Here is a 19,663-nt window from a genome sequence, read left to right as displayed (position 1 = left end):
TGGAAAATTCTGCAAATTTTCTAATGCTGCTTTTATTTTTATTCCAAGTGTTCACAGATCTGCTATAGAACTCCTACAATACAGAGGACGATAGCAAACCTAATATTCAGTATCTCATCAGGAAGTTTGATTTTTACTGGGCGGCACGGTGGCACAGTGGTTAGCACTGCTGCCTCACAGTGCCAGAGACCCGGGTTCAATTCCCAACTCAGGCGATTGACTGTGTGGAATTTGCACGTTCTCCCCGTGTCTGCGTGGGTTTCCTCCGGGTGCTCCGGTTTCCTCCCACAGTCCAAAGATGTGCAGGTCAGGTGAATTGGCCATGCTAAATTGCCCGCAGTGTTAGGTAAAGGGGTAAATGTAGGGGTATGGGTGGGTTGCGCTTCGGCGGGTCGATGTGGACTTGTTGGGCCGAAGGGCCTGTTTCCACACTGTAAGTAATCTAATCTAAAATGTCAAATTTCATTTTTCTCCACAAAGTGATGGTCATTGTTGTCCATGGGGTTTGGCTCAGCTTTTTGCATAATTTTTCATAAGTAGCCTTGATTAGTTTATGCTTTTCTTATCTCTTAGTTTTAACAGTGAGAAGAAATATCCAGCAGAAAGGTTAAATGCTATGTTGAGTATTAATGAACTGTAAGGAAACAAGCCAGATTGCAGAGTGACATTAAGCCACTCAGTGAGCAAAGGTTGGATAGAATTCAGCAGCATGGAGTAATTGACTGGCATGGTTATAAGAAGATACATTCTCCTCTCCCATTTCTCTGACCCCACAATCACCCCAGATCTATTTTTCTGGAGTCGGATATCGTCAGTTTATTCACTATTGCGGCAGCAGGAACCATTGGGCATTTGATTGGAACATGCTTAAAAATCACAAGGGACAAAAGTATTGCCTGTTTTCTGCTCTTTTTCCTGACTTCTCTTTCACCCTGACGTTCACATTTAAACACAATAACCAGAAATTTACACATCACAATGAGCTGAGTAATAAGCATAAAAATCTCTTGTGGGGTATCACGCCTTTCAACTACAGATCTCTGCTGAAGTGTAACCAGCAGTGCCCACTCTTGTGCCAATGAATAATCACTTTAGGGCTACTCCTACTGACACTGATATTTTCACTGTAGGAATCCTTCCATGAGAAAGCCTGATGGATATCAGGGGACCTTCAGGCACTGTGTGGCCACTGTTAGATCTTCCCCATGATTGTGATCCCTGGCTGCAGAGATCCTTCCTACTGAAAGCCGCCAGCCAATCATTCAGAGGCTACCAGTTCACCATTGCCACAGGGCCAACAGGAACTTTTTTTGTTGCACCAGAAACCCAGGATCAACATGGGGCCAAAGAGTACAGGCAGTTCTTCTTTAACACGATGTCTGCATTCTTTGTGCAACGCCGTGTTATAGAAAAATCACGCTTTGAAAACAGTACTTAAAGTGTTGGTGATGTAATTACATTACAGTCAACATAGATTTTAAAAGTTCGTGCTTTAGAAACAATGTCTGCAACTTGTCAATCGCATTATAGTGAATTCGAGTTAATGAATCGCACGTTATAGCAGAATGACCTGTAAAGGTGAGAAAAGCTGGGATGGTATCAAATGGGAGTCATGGTCAGTGGTAGAAGTTAGCTTTCAATGGCCAGGCACCTTCTGATGTCAGCTCCCTTGATCAGGTACAGAGGCTGTGGAAAAACATATGGCCTCCATTTAATCCCCAAACCACAATTAAATCTTGGAAGACTCAGGGATAAGGGGGTGTCAAATGAGTCATTAATGAGGCACTAAATACAGCCTAATTGCTTTCAACTGAGATTTGAAAAGTTCAAAATGCTATCACGATTTCACAAAATTTAACTCTCTAACACCTTGTGTCCTATATAGTTCGCTATTTGATTTTAATGTTTTGACTGTAAGTGCCCTTTAACAATGAAGTCAGAGGCTTCCAACTCTGAATCTTGGCAAGGTGCTCACAAGGCTGATTTCTTTTAGATCTACTTGCATTTTGAAATTATTTGACTTCTTCCAAACATGATCATATTAAGAAAATCAGGCTTAAAAATATTTAAAATAGTGCATATTTAACACTAGAATATGGCAATGAAGAAAGTATTTGGATACATATTTAATCCAAAGATTTTGTGTTTGTTGTGGGTTCAGCTAAATAAACACTTTGTCCCAATCATTGAATCTCAATTTATCAAATTAGTTTACTCTTAAGTCCCATAAAAGTGGCAGTTACAATGGTAGTCATCTGCACTGACGTAGACTGAACAAAATTTTCATTATTATAAGAATATTTTGAAACCGATCTCACATAAATTGCTCATTTGCATTGTGTACTCATCCTTGTTTTGGTTAATTGGATATGTAACTGTAGACTATCATCTGTCTGCGCATACAAATGCAGAATTCCAACCACTGCAAGGAAAGAATTGAAAACTGTCTTTCTATTTTTTTGAGGTTATGGTATTCTGAATTGATGTAACGATTTCCATTGCAAACAATTACAATTATCCTGATATCAAAAAAGAAACTGGGTTTTATGTTTCACCTTGCAATGTACTTGATAAATCTCTCACCTAACGTTACATTCCTGGACATGCAGGTAAGTATTGGCAACTATTTTCCAGACAGAAAGTAGAATGTCTAACATCTGGCTAGAATTTGCTTTCAGTTCCAGGTGATATCTTAAACCACCAAAACATATGTGCATTAATTACAACTTTACCTGCTATTACATGACCTTGTTCCAAAGTTATTGTTCAACTCCACAGCTAATCTTTCTTCATTGCTGGGATACAGTACGCCTCATTAGGAGGTGATGAAGTGTTATATGAAGAACCAAATCAATCAGCATACTAACTGGCCTTTATAAAAACATGTGTGGAATTATATGGATATGCAATTTTCTGAGGCAACGAGATGGCTAATAAAAAACAGACACGTCGTGCTGTTCCTCTTGCTTTGTCCATGTAATTCCTTGTCTCACCTGACAACTTTTGTGCCATTTCGCAAAACTTGCATGTCGACCATGCAGGTACCATCTGCTTGAGCAATCAGGTTAATCTCAGCAAATTCTGCCTGAAAAAACAATTGAAACAACAATTCAAAGCACAGTGAAAGGTCAACTGGAATTAACAAAATACATTGAGTTGTATAGTAAATGTAATGTGGATATATCTACTGCTCTCCCTTTTATGAAAAAATGTGTGTAGAGCATCAATATTTCAAATAGAAAAATCAGAATGTCTGTTCAGTTTAAGTACATACAGTAATTAATAATTGAGTCCATTTTAATGTCTGCAGATAAAAATAGAGTAGAATCCCTACAGTGTGGAAACAGGTCCTTCAGTCCAAAAAGTTCACACCGACCCTCCGTAGAGTAACCCACATAGACCCATTCCCTGATCCTGTTATCCTAGATTTACCCTGACCAGGGCATCTAACATACACATTCCTGAAGACAATGGACAATTGAGCACATCGATAAGAGTTGCACAATCATCTGATTAAGTTACATATTTGAATCCTTAATGTTTCATTGACATCAACATTGAGCTTATAACACTGCTTTACAGGTAGATGACTTAAACATCACAGTTTTAAGTTATTTTGAGGATTGAATAAAAATTCTTATTTGAATGATATTGGTTATTTATCTAAGCCTGCACTGCAGTACAATCCTGACATTTACATATAAAATGGCCACAATGAAAGCGAGTCCTATAAAGGTGTTTGACTCCATCCATCCACCCACACACGAGATTATTAACTTTGGATCTTCATTTTTCACTGTAATTGTAATTTTAGAAAGTGTTGCTGCACATGACCTTTGACCAGTGTTTGTAATACTTCAGTGGTATTTTAAGCTAAGAGCATTCCCTGCTGTGAATAATGATCTGTGAGGAGCATGACATTAAGTGGCAAAATACACAAAATCATCAAAACAAATAAAGCTTTCATTCAACTACTCAGTCTGGAAGGTAGGCTCCCATTCATTTTAATGAGGCCACAAGAGAATGGAGGTCAGCTGTTAAAAAAACTAACAGGTTCTAAACAAGTCATTGTTTTACAAACCTCTAGTCCCTTGGCAGCTCTTAGAACATAGGCCAAGTTCTGCAAATACTAGAAATGAGCAGAGTTAATAACAAAGAAACTTGGATTATCACCATAGTCCAATGCTACGATAAAATCAAATCACCTCTTGACATATTGTCAAAACATCATCATTTTGGAAACAATAGCATTGATGTATTGGGAGTCATATTCTTTTTACATGTGTAGTGGTTATTAACATTTACCCTGCTAGACGGTGACCTACATCCACCGTTGACATGCATCCTCTCTTGATCTGATCACTACAAGATGCAGCCATTCAACTCCACACTGGGTGCAGCAAGTCTCCCTGTCACCAGAAGGAGCATCATGACAGTGTAACCGAAGTTTCAAACCAGTTGCGTGAAGCTCCAGCCAATTACTTTATAATCCAGTGCATCATGGTATTAATTCATTTCTCCAATGTAATCCGCTACATATTTTTAATAAACAGATTTTAGCTGGTCTGTTCAAAGGCAGACACTGTTCTGCTCTTCATGATGAAGGGCTTTTGCCTGAAACGTCGATTTTCCTGCTCCTCGGATTCTGCCTGACCTGCTGTGCTTTTCTAAACACTGTTCTGCTCTTTCATAGTCTCAGAAATTTCACCATCAATGATGAGGTTTATTATACTCATGACCACATTCTTATAAAATGGATAAATAAGGTACAGGATCTGTGTAAATCGCAATTAATACTTCAGTCAGATTAATTATCACATTAGAGAATAGCAGCTTTCATTTAAGAAACATAGTATCACCACTGAATAATTTAAACTTTTCATGGTGATAAATTATTTTCTTAAAAATACAGAGCCAATACTGTGAGATTCTAAGTGAAATTTCATTATAATAATGTTTTTCTTACTTCTCACGTTAGGAACTTTGGCAAAGGATCTGCAAATCTTGACAAGATCATATCTAGCCATGAAAATTTGTAATAGTGAAGATTAAGTAGAAAGAGTTTAAAGTACTGAAAAGCGAATTGTAACATTCTCACTTACTCTTTAGTTCCAAAAACATGTGCAGAGCTTGTAGTTTCCTCTTGCTTTTGATCTGAACAGAGGTATCACCTGAAGATTCCATTATCAGAGGGATAATATTCTCAAATTTGGATTTATCCTGAGTTAACCCTTTTCTTTTGAACTTTCATTTTTCTCTCCACTCCAAAGAGTAAAATGTTTCACTCCATTACTTCAGAAGAAAGTGAAATGTTTTGATCTTTCACAATCAGCTCTGTAATCATGCCACGCTGGGCTTTATAATCAGTACGACCAGACCTGCCCATTCTGTAAACTGCACTGGTTTGATAATTCCTTTGCTTTCCAGCCTCCTGATTTCTGCCTTTACTTTACATGTAAGACAAATAGCCTTGCAGAATTATGTAATTGCTTTCTGGTCAACATGCAAGGTGGCCTTGGCTCCTTTGATAATCCCTAAACCTTCCTGAATATCTTCTGGATGTTTATTTGGGACTTCACTCATGCAGCCATTTTCTAAGTGAAAAATGTTAAGTCAATCAAGGTGAAGCCTTCTCAACCAATTTTACCCCATCAGGTTTGGGCCCAAGCTTTTCACTGTTCCAAATCAGGCATAGGTGGACATTCCAGGTATGCACTTTTCTGAATGCCTAAAAGTTCTCTTACTCAATTTAGTTCTAGAGGGGCTCTTTAACTGTCTCAAATCCACATACTGGCAGGAACTATGATGGCTTGCCAGTCCATACCCTGAAGAAAATTTTAACCATTTGGCAGAGGTTTGGCTTTGTTTTGCGGTTTTGCTGTGGGCTGACCTAGAGTCCCTCTGTTCAGGACATGTCCTGAGAGAGGTTATGCAATTGCCTTCACTCAAGTGGTGTCTCCCAAGCTCAGTCAGCCTGGCAAGAGTGTCCACTTCCATTGGCATACCCTGTAACTCATTTGCTCCCCTTGCCACATTTTCTAGTGACAAAGCCAGTTGTAGTGCCTGTATGAAGTCCAGTTGCGCTTCATCTATAAGGCGCTTTTGCATGGTTTCATTGTTAATCCCACATATCAAATGGTCTCTTAGCATCTCATTAAGGGTTAATCTGAAGTCAGATATCTCTGCCAGTCGATGTAACCTCATCAAAAAATCCCACATGGATTTCCTGGCTCTCGAACCGCCGAGTAAAACCAATAGTATCTCAGAATTAGAAGGGGCTTGAAGTCATAATATTCCTTAACTAAATCTGTCAACTCTTGAAAGGTTTTAGTATCTGGTCCCTCAGGTGATGTTAGGCTCCTTAATAACTGAAAAGCTGCAGGTCCACAACCTGTCAAGAGAATTACTCATTGCTTTTCATGTGCTCCAATGCTGTTTGTTTGGAAAAATGCGTTCCTTCCACACATTGGGCCTAGTCTTCGATAGCAGGATCGAACGAGTTAAGCTCCCCAAATAACGGCATTATGCCAAAAATGTTTATTTACTCAAATGATCGTTGCGAGCTAATTTCTTCAGTAATGTCATTTTTTCTCTTGTTGCCGCTAAAATAATTCCATAGAGACCGGTTTCCTATTGCTAAGTCACTCTTTATTTACGCATGCGTAGTATTTGATATTGATGTGGCTTCCTCAGAGCCAGCTCTCAGGGTAAACAAAACTTTTGACACTCCTGTTTTTATCTGTCAGCTAGGGTTCCCTGATTAGACCAAATTAACAGGCCAATCAGGGAACTTACATTCCATGAGATTCACTTGGCTGACCTTGTTACAATTACTAAAGTAGAAAGACAGAATTCATTCCCTGAAGGATTTTATTGAAAGAGATATGTCTTTATGGAAACCGAAACAGTTACATGGTCATCATTAAGCACGCTTTTAATTCACTTCCTTATTGAATTTAAATTTCACCAGCTGCCATTGTAGGAATTCAAACTCATGCCCCAGAACATTAGCCTGACGCTCTGGATTACAAATCAACTGATGTTACCACAATACCATTACCTCTCTTCAGTATAGTGTAATACATCAATTGGTGATAAAGAAGCAAATCAGTTAGTGTGACACCCTTCTTTCTTCAATTTGTAGTATAGGACAGACCCATCAAAGAGTAAGATATTTATTAGTATTTGGTAATAGCGGATATGAAATGAATTTTTCTGCCTCCAGGGAATTGCTGGAAGTCACAAGTAGTAATGATCATTTCCAAAGTGAATCAGTCCTAATAACTCTTGAAACATCAAGGGAATAGGATTCCGCCTGTCAAATAATATTAGCAAAGAAACCCCATCTGCTACTTGCCTCAACTCTATCACCAAAATGACTGATGGGAGGAATTTCACCTCCAACGATGTATGTTGGAAAACCTTTTTTTTAACCTGTACCTCTACCAATGTCATCAACTGCATCCATTACACCCGGTCTCCTCTATATTGGAGAGACAGGGCGCCTTCTTGTAGATCGTTTCAGAGAACATCTCTGGGACACCTGCACCCATCAACCCCACCGCCCTGTGGCTGAACACCTCAACTCCCCTTCCCACTCTGTCAAGGACATGCAGGTGCTGGGCCTCCTCCACCGCCAAACCATTACCAGCCGACGCCTGGAGGAAGAACGCCTTATATTCCACCTTGGGACCCTGCAACCACACAGGATAAATCTGGATTTCACTAGCTTCCTCATGTCCCCTCCCCCCCAACATTATCCCAGCCCCCAAGCCTCCAACTCGGCACCAGCCTCAAGATCCATCCATCATGTCCCCCTCTGACCTATCACTTTCCCCCATCTATCGTTTTCTCAGCTACCTTGCACCTAACCCCATTCCCCCCCATTTATCTCTCAGCCCCAGGCCACAAGCCTCATTCCTGATGAAGGGCCTATGCGTGAAACTTCGATTCTCCTATTCCTCGGCTGCTGCCTGACCATCTGTGCTTTCCCAACAACACACACTCGACTCTCATCTCCAGCATCCGCAGTTCTCATTTTCTCAGTGTTGGAGAACCTTGTATGGCTCATAGTTTCCATAATCCTATGGGACTGATAAATCCAAAATAGAATGAACTTATTTCTTTAATATGTTTTTACAGGTGTAGGCAATATTCAAATATAAGAACAAGAAATGACTGCTGTTACCCATGAAATACTTAATACCTAAAAATGACATTGCTATTCTATTATTTTCTTGTATTATATTCTTTATTTTAAATGGGAATGGGGAATATCTCTGAAATGTTAGAGGTACATTTTAATAATTATCAGCAATAGCAATCTCTAGGTCCAGTGAGCAAGCCTCTAGATATAAATGTATATCAATTTGAGAAAGCCTGTTAGTATGGATAATGACTTGGATATAATGCTGCCTGTCACAGTGGGAAATACAGTGCTGGGCCTTCTTAATCATAGTGAGGCCTGAGCCAGTCTCCCAGCAGTGGCTACATATTGTGTGGTTAAGTCAGTGCTAAAGCCCAGCCAGCTGGCTGTCAGCAGTGGGAAATAGCTTTGTTCATTAACGAACCAATTAGCATCCATCATTACTGGCCTCACTCCAATTTACTGGTACCTTGGAGATTAAATAGAAAACATATGGCTTTCCCACTACCAAATAAAGAATGGTGATTTATGCATACATTGGGGTTTGGATTTTCTATTAATGATAGTCAGGGTTTGATCTATGTTGTAGAATCATAGAATCCCTTCAGTGGGTAACAGGCCCTTCAGCCCAGCAAGTCCACACCGATTCTCTGGAGAGTATCCCACCCAGACCTAGTTCCCTATTACTCTACATTTACCCCTGACTAGTGCACCTCACCTACATATCCCTGAACACTATGGGCAATTTAGCATGGCCAATTCACCTGACCTGCACATCTTTGGATTGTGGGAGGAAACCCATGCAGACACAGGGAAAATTCACAAACTCCACACAGGCAGTCACTGGAATCCTGGAATCCTCCACACTGGAATCCTCCACACTGGAATCGAACCCAGATCCCTGGTGTTGTGAGGCAGCAGTGCTAACCACTGAACCACTGAGTTAACCTGCCAGTCTTTCTGAAACTGTGATTTCAAATGAGACTGCAGGTGACTGGGACCCTCTTTGAGTGGTAATGTGAGTTTGGGTGTATTGTGAAAGCTTTATAAGTGAAGAGAGCAAACTTTGAAAGAATCAAAAACTGATTATTTTATTTAAGGAAACACACAGATTGTAAAACTTTTGGTTTCAGATTGCAGGTGGCATGGTGTCAGATGTAAAAACAATTTCCAGGAAGAAAGGAGTTAATTCAGAGCAGTTAGAAAATACATTACCTCAGAGCAAGGGTTTTAGTTTGTAAATTCCAGACCAGAAGCATTTGTTAGAATCCTGAAGGAGTTATTTGAAACTAAGAAAGTTGAAGCCACCATAATTTCACAATAATCAAGAAAGAAGCTGTCAAACTGTCAAGTCTAAGAATTGAAAAGAAGGGACCCGAGTTCAATTCTGAACTTGGGTGTCTGTCTGCGTAGAGTTTGCACATTCTCCCCATGTCTATGTGGGTTTCCTCCAGGTGCTCCGGTTTCCTCCCACAATCCAAAGATGTGCAGGTTAAATGAATTGGCCAAGCTGAATTGCCCATTGTGTTCAAGGATGTGTACATTAGGTATATTAGTCAGGGGTAAATATAGGATAATAGTGTAGGGAAAGGGGTCTTGGTAGGTTGCTTTTCGGAGGGTCGGTGTAGACTTGTTGGGCCAAGGGCCAGTTTCCACACTGTAGGGAATCTAAGTTCTAAGATTCTAAGTTCTAAGTTCTTACAGCAGAGTTAATATTTTGAGTCAGGTGACTCAAAACTTATAGTATTTTGGAAAGATTGGTATTTATGCTGAAGATGAGGTTGGGGAAAGGCAGGAAGGGTAAACTGAGTGAATAGGTGGAAATGGAACCCAGAGAGCAGAAATAACATTTTCTGTTTTGTTGCTCCTGTCATCACTTGCTATAGTCCTAGTCTGGCAGAAATATCATTTTTTACTCATGGTTAGTGTAAATAGACAAGGTCCTTTCCCTGGGTTGGGGGAGTCCAAAAATGGAGACAATAGGTTTAGGGTGAGAGGGGAAAGTTTTAAAAGGGACCTAAGGCACAACTTTCGAAGGGTCACTCTAAGAGAGGTAAACAAGGGGATTATGAGTGCCAGGCTAGGACAGAAGAGAAGCTGAATAAGTGATAATGAAGATTTGAGTGTAGCATTCCATTTTGGTAAAAGAAAACAAGGACATGCCATATACTAATAAAAATAGTGCCTTGGACAAAGAGATTTAGGGGTTCAGGCACATAATTCTTTGAAGTTTGCATCATATGTGGATAGGGTGGTTAAGAAGGGATTTAACATGTTTGCCCTCATTGTTCAAACCTTTGGCATATAGGAATTGGGACATCATGCTGAGGTTCTACAGGATGTTGAGGCATCTTCTGGAATACTGTGTCCAGTTCTGGTCTCCCTGTCATAGGAAGGATATTATTAAGCTGGAGAGGGTTCAAAAAATACTCCCCAGGATGTTTCTGGGAATTGAGGGTTTGCATTAGAAGTAGAGGTTCGCTAGGATGGGGCTTCTTTTCACTGAAGCATAGCAGGTTGATGGAAGACCTTATAGATGTTTATAAAATCATGAGGGGTATAGATAAGTGAAGGCAGATGTCTTTTCCCAGGGTGGGGGAATTCAAGACTAGGGGTCATATATTTATGCTGAGAGGTGAAAGATTAAAAAAAAATCAGGCACAATGTTTTTACAAAGAGAGTGGTTTGTGTGTGGAATGAGCTTCCAGAGGAAGTCGTGGATATGAGTCCAGCTACAACATTTAAAAGACATTTGCCTAAGTACATGAATAAGAAAGGTTCAGAGGATTATGGGCCAAGTGCTGGCAGGTGGGACTAGTTTGCTTGGGATTATGGTAGGCATGAGTGCTTGGTCTGAATGTTTTGTTTCTGTGCTCTATGACTCTATGACTCTAATGTGATGTAATGGTCTGACAGCAATGTTATCTGTGCTAAAAGCAACCCTGTCATAACAGAACTCTGGGTGGTGTGGGTGAAAAACGTAGAAGGATGGAATCGGCCTCTTATTGAAATTGATGCTGCATCCCAAAAGCTGTGGGGTCCCCAAACAGAAAACAAGTTGCTGTTCTTTGAATTAGTACACACAAAGAAAAGCTGTTTGTGCCCTTTAGATTGTATATAATGGCCCAGGTTTTGCTCTCGAACTAATGATGAGGATCATGCCATTTCTGTTATTTCTGCACAATTGGTACAGCAGCTTCAGGCAAAGGCAGACGGCCCAGACAAAATTTTTAAAATCCAAGGTGTTGAGCTCCACCGTGAAAATAGCATCTTAATGTCTACCTCACTATTGAGTGTCAGTTTCTCCAGTGAACCATATTGAACAGTACAAAGTATTTGCTTGGTAGATACAGCCAAGCATGGTCTGGAAATCAAGGTATTGCAATCTAAATAACCCTGTTAATGCTATGATCAGCATTATTTGCTTTCATTCAATCTCTGCAGCATTGAAGATTAATGTGAAGTTATTTCAAGAATTAATTGTTTATGTAGTTTCCCTTGCTATCTCTTTGCTCTTACACTCTTAATCCAATCTTACTATCCCTTGATTTACTTATCTTTTTGTACCTGGTTTGGCAATGAATACCCCTGTTGTAATTTTTTATTTCTTTTCAGTCCTAATACTGTTCATTTCTCAATTAATCAATTTGCTTAAAACTACATATATTATCAAATGTGAGAGATTTTGACTCAGTGATCAATTATCGGGTCAATTTTCATTCACTTCGCTTGGCATAAACAGGGAAATATCAGCTGCAGAATGGAACAGATAGCTTTACTATCCCATTAACATCAACTATGCAGTTGATTCAATTTTAAATGGGGTTCACCTACTCACCCTTTACAGGTAATTGGTTCCTTTTCGAATGTGAAAACTGCAGAACTATTGTTTGGATATGTGCATGAGGTAAGAATTGCTGCAGAACAGGCTTCAACTAAATCCAATGGCGATGGAAAATAGCAAAACCAACAAAGGGATAAGTTAGCAGAGTTTTGTAGATCTCAAAGGAACAGGAGGTCGCCTCTAGGATGCATCAAAATCATCAGGGCTGCTGTTGCTTTGGGGCACCATTCTCCACAACGGTAAAGCATGACCCTACACCTGTAAGGTACCTTTACATCAGCATCACTGGCATGTTTTCCTTTTCAAACATGATGAGCTGTGCAGGGAGACCTACTTGGAATGTAAAACATATCAGAGCTTCAAAACTAGAGAGACCTCTTGACTGCCTCACCGGTTTGCCAGTGTGGCCTGATGACTGGGCATGCAAAAGTCAAGACAGGTTCGGGGGGGGGGGGGGGGGGGGGAGGTGTTCCATTCACTTGTTGATTAAAGGGAATCAACAATATAAATTTTAATACAATGACCAAACTATTAACAAGTCAAAGAAATACTTACAGAAGTATTTTATTGTACCTTTGCTTCAAATCAAATAAACAAAGGAAACCTCGAGCTCCTTGTATGAGATTTTAAAAAGCCTATGGCCCTGTTTTCTTTTTGATACTAGTGTTTTCTGTTTTCTGTAAAGGTTAATGAAGTCATATGAAGAAAATAAGACTGTGTTATGAAATTTCCAAAGCAAACATCTAAACCTAGGTAACACGTACAAGGATTGACAGATTTTACACCTCATTCATTATTTGCTTGGTATATTATCAAGATACTTTACATTTAAACAAACCAAATGTAATACACATTTTCATTTTTCTGGCCTCTGGAGGTAATTGTCATTATTCTAGTTCCTACTGTCGATCCCTCAACACTATTGTTTATTGCCACCTATTATGGAAAATTGCTATTTACAAATGATGGCTCTTCAATCTTTACTATTTAATCCAGTGGTATAATGAGACAGATGCTTAATCAATGTACTAAATAGCAGGAAAATGCCAAAATGGAATTCTGTTAAGTGCCAATTTATTACCCATGCAGGTTAGCATTTTACTGCAGGAGGTTAGACTATTATACAGAAACATTAATCACAACTCATATATGCTACATGGTACTCAAAACAGCTTCGAAAATAGAAAGAAAAACCAACCTGTTCCACTCTGATATCATATTCTCCATGGACTTTTTTCCCACGGAACAGTTTCGCCCTGAGAAAAAATAAAATTATAAATTAATTTCAATTAGGCATTGACCATTTTAAGTAATACATAAACAAGATTGTTAGCTTCTTAAACACATTTTAACCAACTGGTATTCTGTTTTAAAATTTGAATTTAATGTCAAACCCACAGAACATAAGTAATTTGGGGAAGGGACCTGCGAGAAATCAGGCAACCTGAAAATAGAAGATGAAGAAGATGAGAGTTAAGGTCAGGCCGAGGTAAGCAATAACAGTAACATAAACAGTCAGAGAACACTTACAATTATGGGACATGGATATTAAAAGATTGCTGAAATAAACTGAAGGAAACAATTAATGAGCACAAATTAAACTGCAGAGAATTGGAGGTAATAATTCATGGTGAATAGTCAGATGCAGTCTGGAAAAATGGAAAATTGGTTTAACAGACACAAACTGGTGGTTAAATAGAGTCATTGAGTTTTTACATTGCAGATAAAGGCCCTTAAGCCTATCATGACTGCACTGGTCATCGCATATGTATCTATTTTAATCCCATTTTCCAGCAATTGGCCAAAATCGAAAGCAGTAGAAAAGGAAGATGGGATGGTGGGGTAGCTGTATTGTTTAAAGATGATACAATGTGAGTTAAAAAAAAAAGGGATGTATCTAATATTAAGATAGAAGGGGAGGCAATGGCCTTGAGGTAACATTAATCCAGACATCAAGGTAATGGTCTGGAAACCCAGGTTGAATTCTGCTGTGGCAGATAGTGGAATTTAAATTCTGCAAAATTCAAGAATTAATAATATAATGATGACTGTGAAATCACAGTTTATTGTTGGAAAAAATAGCCAATTGGTTCACTAACTTTGGAGAAGGAAACTGGCATCCATAATCAGTCTGGCCTACACATGACTCCCTGACCTGTGGTGATGTGGTTGACTTTTAACTACCCTCTGGGCAATAAATACTAGCCGAGCCAGTGACACCTATGTTCCTTGGATGAATAAAAAAATCAGAATCCATATGGATTGAGATAAAGGATAAAACAGGATTTATTACATTGCCTCTATCAATCGACATACCATGTAATAATGGAAGCGAAGTAGGGGAGTGAAAAAAAAATTGATAGGCAAATCGATGAAAAGGATAAAACACGTAGAATAATAATAATAATAAAGAGATTTTCACCAAATAAACTGGCTAGAAAAGACTGAAGAAGGAAAAATTGGGAATGGAGTTCATGCCTCATTTCTTAAGCAGGACATAAGCACTTCAGCAAAAGAGTATCATCACTGGAGCTCAAAATAGGAAATTTATTGAAGTGAATTAGGAAAGTAAACCTACAGAAACAGCAAGGCCACAATGGCCATAACATAATAAGGTTTAAAATAATAATTCAAAAAGATGTCAGTCGAGGAAAAAAAACTTTGATAGGTTGGAAAAATAATAATTTTGAGGGAGTCAAGATGTAGGCAGACACGATAAATTGGGGAAAACATGACAAAGAAATAGAATAGCAATGAAATACATTTCAAACAATATATCTGAATCAATCAGATTCAAGAGAAATATGCTGGTTGAAAAAGGATCAAATTAACCAATACCAACCAGGGATGAACAAAGAGAAAAAGATACAGTTACAACTAAAGAAAAAGGCATCAATAATAATACAGATGACAAAGGAAAGCAAGAGAAAAAAGGAATATGAAGGGGTAAACAATGAAGTAAAAATAATTTACTATATATTTCATATTTCCTTGATAATTTAGTTTCATAATTCCTTCTTGTTTTTATAATTATTTTACAGGCATAATGATAAAATAAACCCAATTTGGAATGGGTAATGACCCTTGGACTGCTTCTTACATTCTGAATTGCTGTGTCACTGCTCAACTTTGAGGGAACTTTGAGGATTGAGCCACTAAATGATATGCAAGATAAATTCACAGGCAATTACAGCAAAATAGCAAAATCATTGAAGACTCAATTTGTCTCTGGATTTGCCAATAAAAGTAACAAGGTAGCCATGGTATTAGAAAAGATTTAAATATATATCAAGATATTTGAGACTGAAATGGGGGAATAAAATCAGGATAAAACCCATTGACCCAGATGGATTGCAGCGTGCATATTAATAGGAATTAGGGATGCGATAACATAAACATTTAAAACATTCTTGACCAATCTCTTGAATGCTTTGAAGAAATATCAAAAAGAGGATAGTACATTAAATGTATTCCAGTGTATTTGCATTTTCAAAACATCCTTGATATGGATCAACATGGCAAGTCAGAAATAAGGTCTGGGTCATAAATAAAATTAAGCATGTGGAATCATGGGACAAGTTGCAGAATGGATAGCAAATTGGCTACAAAACAGAAAACAGAGAGTAGTAGTTAGGGATAGACACTTAGATTGGCATAAAGTGGGATTAGTGTCCCACAGGGATCAGTGCTGGGAACAGTACTGTTATAATTTACATCAAAGGTTTGGACTCAAGTTTCTAAAACACAATTTCAAAATTTGCAGATAGCTCAAAGTTTAATATGAAAGAAGTACACCAAAATGCAGGAAAGCATTAATGCAAAGATACACATTCCTCACTCCACCAGTCAAGGGTAACTATGAATTTTTCAGTATTAATGGAAGTGTCCTGCTGTAACTGCTGGAGTATAGCTACTGGGTCAGGAACCTTTTGATAGCATCAAACCTTAATATTCAATAGTGTTAATAGGACAGAATAAAAGGAATTCTCTTTTCCTCTTCATCATTTACATTACTTCTAACCCTTGATTACATAGAGTCAGAGTCACAGCGATGTACAGCATGGAAATTAACCATTCAGTCCATGCCGACTAGATATCCAATTTGCCAGCATTTAGCCCATATCCCTTCAATCCCTTCCTATTCACATACTTATCCAGATGCCTTCTAAATGTTGCAATTGTACCAGCCTCCACCACATTCTCTGACAGCTCATTCCATATACGCACCACCCTCTGTTAGAAAAAGTTGTCTCTTAGGTCCCTTTTAGATCTTTTGCCTCTCACCCTAATCTATGCCCTCTACTTTTGGACTCCCCCACCCCAGGGAAAAGACATTGTCAACTTACCCTATCCATGTCCCTCATGATTTTATAAACCTCTATAAGGTCATCCCTCAACCTCCAACAGTCCAAGGAAAATAGCCCCAGTCTATTCAGCCTCTCCCCATAATGCAAACCCTCCAACTCTGGCAATGTTTTTGCAAATCTTTTCTGAACTTTTTCAAATTTCACAACACATTTTCAGCAAATTTCACAACACCCTTCCAACAGGAGGGAAACCAGAATTGCACACAGTATTCCAAAAGTGGCCTAACCAATATCCTGTAGAGCTGCAACAGGACCTCCCAATTCCGAAACTGAATGCACTGACCAATAAAGGCAAGCATACCAAATGCTTTCTTCACTGTCTGCAACTCCACTTTCAAGGAACTATGAACCTCCACTCCAAGGTCTCTTTGTTCAACAATACTCTCCAGGACCTTACCATTAAGTATATAAGTGCTGCTCTGATTTGTCTTTTGAAAATCAGCACCTCACATTTATCTAAATTAAACTCCATCTGCTACTCCTTGGTCCATGTGATCAAGATCCTGTTGTACTCTGAGGTAACCTTCTTTGCTATCCACTACACCTCAAATTTTTGTGTCATCTGCAAACCTACTAACCATACCTCTTATGTTCACATTCAAATCATTTATATAAATGACAAAAACCAGTGGACCCAGCACTGATCCACGTGGCACTCTGTTGGCTCCTACAATACTTTCTATCTGCAGTAACCTAGGCTGCCGTTCTATATTACTCATTTAGAGCACTAGGTACTTTCTGGCATTTAACCTTATATGAAACACAAAGCAGATATTTTGCAATTTCAACATTTGGTGTTAAAGCCATTTAGATCTACATATGATGCTCTTTCTGTTCCGTCCTGGCAGTGAGTATGACGAAATGATTATTAAAAAATTAAATTTAGACTCCCTGTGACAAAACATTTTTCAGCATTAACAAAGAAGCAATATGCTTTAACATTACATGACCCTCGTGCATCTAGTATTTTGCAGGATCATTGGTCAATCGATCCAGTTCTAGGTTTAGAACATTGATAGTCATAACTTTATTTATCCTGACATTAATGATCAATAATGTCACCAGAGTAAATGAAAGAAATAAACTTCAAAATTACAATGCAATCCTGAAGGGATTTGAAAGTGATTTTCTGCCAGTTTTTAGTAATTCTAGAAGTAATTCAATGATTTTCTTTTACAAAGTCATGCCTCACTCTGACCTTAATTGTCAAAGTACCTATTCCCTATTTCTTCTATGTTCTATGTTCTAATTTTAGAAGTAATTCAATGATTTTCTTTTACAAAGTCATGCCTCACTCTGACCTTAATTGTCAAAGTACCTATTCCCTATAAATTTTGCTTCCACAGCAATATGGTGCCATATGTCTACCGATGACATTAAAGTCAAACAATTGTACCTAAAAGTGTATTGTGCTCACATCATCAAAGATTGTGTTTTGGCAGCAGCTGGTCACCAAAAGCGAATCACACTACTAAAACCATTTGTATAATTATAGCCCATTAGAAAAACTATTGAGCATGATCAGCAGTAATATCCACAGGAACATCTTTTTAAAAATTTAACACATATGCAGTGTAAATCAATTTTTGGAATAAACTGGATAACAGATGATTGATTTCCTACAACAGTTAGACATTTGATTTGTGTAAACACAGTATGACCATAACTCACAAATCATAATCTGTTAAAGAAATTGAAGCAGACATATTCAGATAGGATTTTGTACCCAAAGTGCAGACACTAAAGTGGTAGAGGGAGTTCAGTGACAATAGATGCAACATCAAATCGATGACAAGACTCCAGCAAACAGCGAAACTGCACACCATCTATGTCAGCAATTAACAAAAAGTACTAATCTTAAATAATACTATACAATAATTATATACCAATCATTTTCTAGACTGAGTTTTTCTTTAAATTTATTATTTCATGGGGCATCTCCAGCAAAGCCAGCATTTATTGCCTATCTCTAATTTCTCTTGAACTGAATAGTACACTAAGCCATTTCAGAGAGCAGTCAAGTGTCAAACACATTGCTGTGGGTCTGGAGTCACATGTAGGCCAGACCAGGCAAACTTGGCAGATTCCCTTCTCTAAAATACCTGAGTGAACCAGATATGTTTTTACAAAAAATTGGTAATACCTTTACAGTCACTACTACTGAGACTAGTTTTCAATTCCAATGAATATAGTGAATTAAATTTAAGTTCCACAAGCTGCTGTAAAAAACATGCTTGGATGCTGGGAATCTGAGTTAAAAGCAGATAAAGCTGGAGAAACTCAGCAGGTCTGACAGCATCAGTGAACAGAGAAAATGAGTTAATATTTTTAGTCTGACATGACTCTGCTTCAGAAACCTATCATTTTGAAGAAGAGTCATATTGGACTCAAAACATTAACTTTGTTTCTGTCTCCATCTATGCTGCCAGACCTGCTGAGTTTCTCCACACTTTTCTATTTCATTAGCTGCTATGGTGTGATTTGAAGGTGTGCCCACAGAGGATTAGCGTTGTCCGCTGGACTATCAGTCCAGTGATATTGCCACCACATCCCCATCTCCCTAATTGTTTGAGAAACCTGGAAACAGGATGCTAATACTGTGGTGACCTTAAAGTCATTTGGCAAAGCTTGGCTTCAATTACATATGGGTTCCAGACTGCTAGCAGGGTTCCAACTGTGCATCCAACTTTGGATAAAATTCAGCCCTCAGTCTCTGGAATCAAAAGCATGTTTAGCTTCCACAATCTTATAACTGTAATGCAAATTTGAAATTCAATCTTAAATCGCAGTATTATGCTAGTACTGTTTGCCTTGGCTTGGAAACCTTAGATTATCTGGACAAGAACATTTGTCGAAAACTCATCACAGATTTAAAAATAAAAGCACAATTAGACCTAGCCAATTTTTCCAAGTAAAACTCCCTAACTAAAAATGTTTAACTTTGGCAGATTTCCAGTCTGCTTGTGGTAAAGCTCCATTGACGTTTTTGAGGTTCTGTGATGTCATTAATCACAATCACTGAGTTATAATGGATAGTTTACCAATGGATGATTTTTTGATGCTGTTTTTGAAGGTTCCAGGAACCAACTGCTCAGAGCACCTGATAAATAAATGGGAATGTCTGATTCACAATAAGCAGCTGTGGGCCAAGGTAAGCAGTGATGCAGTAGCATATTATTTATGGCCAAAATGCAATCATTGCAATTTTCCTTGAAAAATAACTTTTTCTGCATTGAACACATGAAAATGCTTGGAATTTCTATTTTAATACATTTTCTGAATGATAAATGTGGATTTAAACTTATA

General features: G+C 38.4%; 1 protein-coding gene across 1 annotated transcript in view; it reads right to left on the bottom strand.

Annotated features, from left to right (window-relative positions):
• Positions 1-19,663, bottom strand: part of syn2b (synapsin IIb) — a 405,239-nt gene that overhangs the window by 162,840 nt on the left and 222,736 nt on the right. The window contains exons 2-3 of the mRNA XM_043707946.1: positions 13,189-13,246; positions 2,994-3,085 (exon numbers count right to left, since the gene is read on the bottom strand). Of these exons, the coding sequence (XP_043563881.1) occupies positions 2,994-3,085; positions 13,189-13,246 (150 nt within the window). The remainder of the gene's footprint in view (positions 1-2,993; positions 3,086-13,188; positions 13,247-19,663) is intronic.

Source organism: Chiloscyllium plagiosum, chromosome 18, assembly GCF_004010195.1.
Source record: "Chiloscyllium plagiosum isolate BGI_BamShark_2017 chromosome 18, ASM401019v2, whole genome shotgun sequence".
In the NCBI taxonomy this organism is placed as follows: Eukaryota; Metazoa; Chordata; class Chondrichthyes; order Orectolobiformes; family Hemiscylliidae; genus Chiloscyllium; species Chiloscyllium plagiosum.
The sequence above is the reverse complement of the archived record's forward strand: the minus strand, read 5'-3'. Positions and strand labels throughout refer to the sequence as shown.